The sequence below is a fragment of the Stegastes partitus genome, unplaced genomic scaffold, assembly GCF_000690725.1.
Source record: "Stegastes partitus isolate 25-593 unplaced genomic scaffold, Stegastes_partitus-1.0.2 Scaffold1557, whole genome shotgun sequence".
In the NCBI taxonomy this organism is placed as follows: Eukaryota; Metazoa; Chordata; class Actinopteri; family Pomacentridae; genus Stegastes; species Stegastes partitus.
The window spans coordinates 21,309-29,261 of NW_007579288.1; the positions used below are offsets into that span (position 1 = coordinate 21,309).

General features: G+C 42.3%; 1 protein-coding gene across 1 annotated transcript in view; it reads right to left on the reverse strand.

Annotated features, from left to right (window-relative positions):
* Window positions 1-582: 582 nt before the first annotated feature.
* Window positions 583-7,953, reverse strand: part of LOC103371272 (ETS translocation variant 5-like) — a 15,160-nt gene continuing 7,789 nt past the window's right edge. The window contains exons 6-13 of the mRNA XM_008300533.1: window positions 5,911-6,019; window positions 5,557-5,820; window positions 4,436-4,713; window positions 4,112-4,162; window positions 3,955-4,023; window positions 3,668-3,819; window positions 3,417-3,518; window positions 583-2,293 (exon numbers count right to left, since the gene is read on the reverse strand). Of these exons, the coding sequence (XP_008298755.1) occupies window positions 2,060-2,293; window positions 3,417-3,518; window positions 3,668-3,819; window positions 3,955-4,023; window positions 4,112-4,162; window positions 4,436-4,713; window positions 5,557-5,820; window positions 5,911-6,019 (1,259 nt within the window). The 3' untranslated portion in view covers window positions 583-2,059. The remainder of the gene's footprint in view (window positions 2,294-3,416; window positions 3,519-3,667; window positions 3,820-3,954; window positions 4,024-4,111; window positions 4,163-4,435; window positions 4,714-5,556; window positions 5,821-5,910; window positions 6,020-7,953) is intronic.

The window sequence follows — 7,953 nt, forward strand, 5'->3', positions numbered from 1 at the left end:
TAGTAGTTTTGCACCACTGGAGTTTTCCTTTAGTTTCATTGTACCTTGTGTATGATGACAATAAAAGCATTCTGTTCTATTCTATTCTAAAACCAACAGCCATTAATACACAATACATTATATATTTTTTTGACAAAATGCCATCTATATCTATATTTTGCATAAAACAATAAAGCTTTATTTTTAAGTCAATTCAATTTTATTTATAAAGCGTGAATTCACAAGATATGTCATCTCACAGCCCTTAACACAGTGAGGTACACACCTTTTTGAACAGAGAACCCAACAATCCAAAGATGCCTTTGGACTCCCGATGAGCAAGCAGTTGGCATCGGTGGGACGGAACCAAAAAAGATCCTAGTAGGGAGGGAAAAAACCTCAGACAGAACCGGGCTCAGGGAAAGTGCCATCTGCCTCGACCGGTTGGGTGAGAGCAAGGATAGCAGGATAGCACATCGGAAACCATCAAAAAATGATTCAGAAAGTACAGAGCAGGAAAACGGATTATGAGGAGTCAGTTCACAACAACTAGTCAGGCTTTTGCATGAAGTAATGGAAATGAACGGATCAAACAGTCAGGCAAAAGAAAAGAGTAAAATAGTTTATTGTGTCAGTATAGATCAACAGAAGGCACACATACAGCATCTGAGGGTCGAGGTCACACCAGTGTCAGCATCTCATACAACCATGTGTTCAGTTAGCAAAATATACCATTACATCCATCTTCTATCTGCACAGAGTATACGTCACTCCTCCATGGAGAGCTGATGCAATACATTAGCAAGCAAATGCAGCCTTTTGCAAAAATATATCCATATATAATTATACACTTTTTCTACACATCGAAGCAACTCAACTATACAAAATGCAGAAAACTATCTCGGTACAATAACTGGTGAGCCATTTGTAAGAAAGTCCATGCTTAGGATTAGAGTGGCAGTATTACAGAATCAAAAATAGAAGCAGTACCTTTGTCATAAAACGGTAATAGGAAAAACTTACAAGTCCATATAATGCCAAAAATATTAGCTTTGAAAACAAGAAAAAGTACACAAAAGACATTTCAATGTACATGTTTAGAGGATTACAAGGTCTGGAAAATATACGTGTCCCTTTCAAGCAGTCTAAGGTTCACATAAAATACAATTAGAAGTAAATTAGTAAAAGTGTGCCATGGCTTTGAGATACTTTTTGGTTGAAATACAGATCCCAGAGTTCACATACGTGAGGACTACAGCGACGGCCATGCTACAAAATTACCACTATTACTACACCTGCGACTGTCAAGCAAGTCCAGAATTTAAGTTGAAATATTTTGAGAAAAAAAAAAAAGTTTTCATGTTTTTGTCGTCAATTTTACAAGAAAAAGCCGAAATATCTCAAGAATAATGTCACATATTTACAGCAAGAGATTGAAAAATAATGTGTTGCTTTACAGCAAAACTGTAATTTCTAGTTGATTATCAAATTACAGCTCTTATCTTGTATCATGGATTCAAATGCTTTATACTGTAAAAATAATATTTTTGTCATCATACTGTGACATTATATAATCCCATGATAATTAATTTACTCATAACTTTTTTTGGACAAATACATTTTTATCTCAAAGTGCCTTTTTCAGTAAGATTATTACATTTTATTTTCTTTAAAACAAGCTTTTTATTGTAAAACAACAAGTTCCTCGTGGTATTTTAAAATACTTGTTCGTAACATATGCGTCTTTTCTCAAAATATTAAAACTTACTCGTGAAATCTGTCTTTTTGCAGCTGTGACCCTAAATCCATCATAACACATGAATCCAAATCAGAACTACAAAAGTTTTGGACAAAGAATTGCATTTTCGTCTGAGGGAATTAGTTTAACAGTCTCAGAGAATCACTGACTTTCAGCTTCTGATTAAATCTTAATTAAAAAAAAAAAAAATTGGCAAAAGAGACACTTAATTTTTCTTTTTAGTGACAGATTACGTGGAAAAACATACTGACAATCTCAAACACTGCTCAGTAATTTTAGCCTGTTAACATAAGTTTTCCTGCAGCTGCCAGGCTGTGGAGTCTAATATGGGTAGCTGTCAGGGAAAGCCAGGCCCTGGATGCACTGCTCCCCTCCTTCGACCAGGTAGGGACCCTCCTCCTCATAGCTGGGCAGGGGGACGGCGTCGTCCTCGCTGGGAGGTACGACGGTGTCCGGGTCGGTCTTCAGACTCGGCCTCTGGTTGTCTGGGAAGGCCATGGAGAAGAGCGCCTCGGGGTTGCACACAAACTTGTAGACGTACCTCTCTCCAGCCACCTGCAGGAGGAACCAATCAGAGGTAAGAACAGATCATGAGCTTCATTCAGTGATCCAAGCTCATCATGTGACTATCACATATGCAAATTTAAATTATTTAGTGACGTTGTTTACACGAACAATATTACAATCTATAGGACAGAGAATCACAACTTTCTGATTACTTAAAAGGTCCCAGATGGTAAAAAAACAACAAACAAACATCTTTCTGCTTCCTTCCTGCTCTCTGTTCTCATTTACATAGTTTTTGGTTTCTGTTGTCACATAAAGGAACACATATTAAAAAGGCACTGAAATGAACTTTTTAACCAGCAGTGTCTTCTTTCAAGATGCTGCCCTGCACCAGTAAACTACTGATTTTATAACTTCAACGTCATCTGACAAACTCACAAACACATGAATCCGAGCTGAGAGTTCTGAGATATTTTGACACTGAATGATCGCTCAGAGAGAAAGTTACAAAGACTGAAAGTCCTGGTCTCCTTTACGTCAGAGTCTTCTTCTGCTCAGATGCATTTAAAGCTACAGACAGTGAAACAGCCCATTTACAGGGCAAAAAACAGAAGCTATACAGTCAGGGTGAAGCAAAGCCTTTCTGTGGGATTTTAAGCTGAAAGACTAAAGACACTTTCTGGGGACAAGACCTTCAATAATTTGCTGCGGCACAATTTCGGACTTCTAACTCTAAAAAGTTGCCCGATCGCCATGCAGCAGAGTATTCAGTTCTTAAAATAAAAAGGAACGGTAATATTCAACAAGCAGATGTTACAGAAAGCACCCAGGTATTGGCTCAGTTGTTTTAAAAGCTCTTTTGTGCATTGTGCTCTGAGCATGTTAAACAGTCAGGTTACACTGTGGAGCTTTGTTGGGATGGACAGCTGTGTTGTGCAAAGTCTCTAGGTTATGCAGTGTACTTCCAGGTTGTATATTATGGTCTGATTTGGGCAATATGGTTGAAGAAAAGCAATATGTTGTGCTAGTTTTCACTCATGCCCCTTAAATGTGTGTACATTTTTACACTTGTATGCACTCTGCCTGTAAAAATGTCCTCCAGAGGACAATTAAGCACATTGTGTATATCGGAATACTTTACAATAAGAAGAGAAACTTGACCTGCCTTTACCTTCTGCATGATGCCCTTCTCGTAGTAGTAGCGCAGTGAGCGGCTCAGCTTGTCGTAGTTCATCGCCGGCCGATTCTTCTGGATGCCCCACAGCCGAGCCACCTGCACACAACACAGAAAAAAAAACCCTCCTTGAACCGTCCTGCTCCTGAGCTTTTTCATGAGAAGACTTCTCCTGAGAGGTGAAGTATGTGTCAGCCTACTGAAGGCTCTTGGAAAGTCTCCTATGAGGCTTTTCAGCAGTGACTGACCTCTTCGGGGTCGATTAGTTTAAACTCCATGTTGCGTCCCGTCCACACGATCAGGTGTCCGTTAGCTGGGTTGTCCAGCAGCGTGAGCAGGAACTGCCAGAGCTGCAGGGAGCCGCGGCGTTGGTACGGCAAACCCTCCTGCTTGACTTTAGCTGGTTACAGAAGCACACAGAACACACTCAGTACAACTCTCCTGTCTGTGGGCACGGAAATATTCATATTCAGGTATTTCCCCCTGAAGTGTCGGCAATAGTAAAAGCAGCATTTAGGGTTTGCTGAGGTCTTACCTTCCATTCTGTCGGGCACAACACAAGTGTCGTCATAGTACAAACGTGGCTCTCTGTCGTGACCAAACCCTGTGAGGCGAAATGTGGAATATTAGAAAAACTGTGGAGGGTCAGACAACAGCAGAGCTTTGTTTAGACTGAAGACGAAGAACTTCACCTGCACTGTTGTTGTGGTAAAACACTGAAGACGACTGGCAGGTCTGGACCTCTGAAGACACAAATGTCACAACAGTCAGACGGCTTCATAAGCAAATTGGAAGACAAGATCAATCCTTGGAGCCTCTGAATGTAAACCACTAACATCATATGCTGTTTAATCATTTCTCCTTTGGAGCCTTGTAAAGGTTTTCACTGTGAATGCTCAGAAATAAACAGAAAAGCGATGTGCTCATGCAGAGCCTGCCGTCTCATTACCCTGAACCACCGGGCGTACAGCCGTGCTACAGGCAGCAAATTAAGTAGATACACATCTGACACACACCTGAGTCGAAGCCAAAGTCTCTTGGCTCTTGTTTAATCGTGACATGGCTGAAGGAGGTCTGGGGCCGGGTCAGACCGGGACCAGGAGGCCCTGGATCTGGATACCGCGGGTCCACCAGTTCTTGTTTGAAACCTCTGGGGCCCGGAGGAACAAGGGGCTCCGAAAGGTGACGCTGGTACAGAGGCCGCCCATCTCGCCCCGCGGGGTGATACGCTGTGTTTGTCGTTTTCTCTGGAGGGAGGAAGGACAGGCAGGGATCCGACAGCTGCCGTTGAAACCTGGAGAGTGGAAGAACAAAGAGAAAATCAGAGGTTCGAGGGTTTTGAGTGATTTGGTTTCCAAACTGAAGCTCTGATCTCCAAGCAGTTTCAGGGCATTTTTAGCTTCTGTCTCATTTTTCCTCACTGTTGGTTCATTTCTCTCTGTAATATAAAGTCCTGCAGCTCCATGGAAACAGAACATCCCAGAATGTCTTCTGTGCAGTATGACACAGTTACCACCTCAATGCAATGAATCAGAACAGAAAAAAAACTAAGTTGAATTTCTTTGACTGCTGGTTTTGCAAAAATTTTAAAAAGCTGGTATCAGCATGTTTAACCATTTTCCAAATCCCCACAGGCGTTACCAACAGCGACAAAAAACACAGTGACTCCACATGCTATAGATATTTTACTGCTTACATTTTGAATTTGTTTCCATGCTTGTCCTTCTCTACTGTGTTTAAACAACCTGCAGTTCAGCCAAAAAGTCCCTGAATTATTGTCTCCTGACTGTTAGCCGCACTAATCCCTTTACAGTTACACCGAGATGTTTGTACAGAATTAGGCCACAGCAAAATGGTTTATTCTTAGCACGTGTAGAATAAAGTGATTCTGATGAAATATCACGATTTTCAGCTCAGATTTGCCGATTTTTCCCAACAAAATGAAAAGTCGTACGTGATGAGTTCAGCACCGTTGGAAAGTTGAAAATCCAACAGTTCTGTTTATGCAGTTTCTGATTCTGACAGATTTTGTCCCTTTGTTTATTTAAAAAAAAAACAACAGCACACTACTAAGACCAGCAGGCAGTTCTGGGGCGTCAGTGTGTTAAAATGTCTACAAGTCTTTATGAGGACTCACCTTTGTTCTGTGTTGAAAGGCGCTGTGGAGCAGCTGATGGGAGGATGCGGCAAAGCAAACTGCCGGTTTTGGTGGGCCTGTGGGAGGCTGTGATGTTGGGAGGGGCTGAGGGCAGGAACGTGGCTCGGGGAGCAGTTGTTGGTGAGCTGGGGGGTCGATGGCTGAAGCTGCCTCTGTAAGGGTGGAGGTGCAGCAGGATGGATGGAGCCACACTGTGCTGCAGGAGTGGAGGCTGCAGTCAGAGCTGGCTTGCTGTCACAGGCACTGAGGAGACATCAGGAGGGAGCTGTGAACCACCTGACTGGCTGAGATCACTATCATATCCTGCTTTAGTGTCAGACATTCATTTGGTACCTGTAACTATAAAGGCACATGTCAGCCTGAGGCGTTCTGCAGGGAGACAGGTCTTTGGACAGACTGGATTCTCGCTTCACTTTACTGGCAGGCGGTCCATGAAACATCACTGCAACACACACAAAAAAATCATTTAACCCTGACGAGCACCTTTACGTTGGGCTGCACGCTACATACATTTTTACCGAAGTGTAACGTGGTTTCACCATCGGACTCTTGCTTTTACAGCAGCACCTGTTAAAGTGGATCACTGTGCATGTCTTAGCTAAGACAGACGGCAATCGGAGCACAAGCAGTAAACGTTTTAATTGCTGCGTGAAATAAGCCTTAAAACCTCTCAAGATGTGCAGTGTTTAGTCCCCACCAAGCATCGCGTTTAGTCTGAAGGTCAGAACGGTACATTTTGGTTTCACGAGAGCAAAGAACCTTTTTCCAGTTGATTTCAGAGTCTCCAACCGGCCTCTGGTCGAGATTTATTCTGAGCTTTTGTCAAGAGCTGCTTCCTTTCACCACTGAAGAACAGGCAACAGTTTATGTATGCACAGCCTCTCCATCTTAGTTGATGAAGCTCCNATGGATGGATGGATGGATGGATGGATGATGGATGGATGGATGGTAGATCTTTGCTTTTGTCTGACATGAAAAGTGATCTTGGCTTGAAAAAGGTTGGTGACCACTGGTGTATCTCAGTACAAAGTAGGCGTCTACTGATATGATGTTTTTAGCCCTACTAACCCTACTGAGAGATTATTAGAAATCTCGATATTAGGAAACAATATAAATTTGCAGTAAAAATACAAATCTTACTGTCAAACTTTAGAAAAACACAAACTCTAACACAAACCTTTACTGACATGTCTTTGTGTAGTTTTGTTCTACATACGTTTTGTTAATCGACCAGGCCAATAACCAGTCCATCACTAATTCAAAGACAGATATCGATGTCCTACTGAAGAACATGGTACCAAAATGAGAAGGTGGAGGATCCAAACAATCTTATTCTGTAGGCAGATAAACTACATCCTGTCTGCAGCACAGGTAGAACACCTGGCTGAATCTGTGGCTGTTACAGAAGTTTAAAAATCATCAAACCCACCAGGACCGTCAGGACGAGGCTGAGTGCTGAAACCGACTATTCAACACACCAAAGACTGGAACAGCTCCAAGCAGAGCTACGATTCAACATCTGTGAATGAACTTCTTTTTGTAACTACACGGCTTCATTCAGTGGTTTTAGTAACACACAGCTCAACATGTTACAACTTTTTCCCTCAGCTGAGAATCTGTTCCGCTCATTAAGAATCAACAGGAAATGATTTGATTAAAGGGAGACGCTGCTTCCAGCTGATTTCAATGTAAACTCTGAACACAATCTGCTCCCGACCAGGTTAACGCCACAGCATGAGCTACCATGGAGATCTAGCAGGTTCAAACAGAGACACACTCGTGACACTGAAAACTCGGCTCAACATTCCTCGCTAACCTCACGTTTGTGCTTGTTGGTGATGAAGGAGGAACCTTAGAGACCGCAATGAGTCAAAGTTCTACTTACTCAGCTTCTTCCCACCAACACAGATCTCTGCTGTCTGGACCGGGTTTGTGCAGAAACATAGAAAATCTGCTTCTCCGTCCAAGGTCCTCTGTGTCTGCAGGCTGCCGTCACTCTGAAACACCTCAAACAGGTCAAAGAGCACCTTTATTTGATTTTATTGTCATAAATCATTAACCTGCAGAACCTTCTTGCTTCGACTCCCTCATAAATGACTCCAAACTTATAAAGCTCCTGACCTGTGAATGTTTCCTTCATTTGCAATATGTAATGAAAATAAAATATTGGTTCAAAGAGGTGATCAGGAATGAGTTTCTCCATTTAAAGTTTGCTGTATCCCGTCAGAACCTGTCATGGCAGCTGGTCCAATCATCTGACGTGCATCGTGTAACCTCGGCAGCTCCTGAGACGTTCTACCTGAAACCATCAGTCTGGTCACTGATCACAATATTATCCTGGAAAGATGAAACCAAGACAAATGATTTAAATGCCAG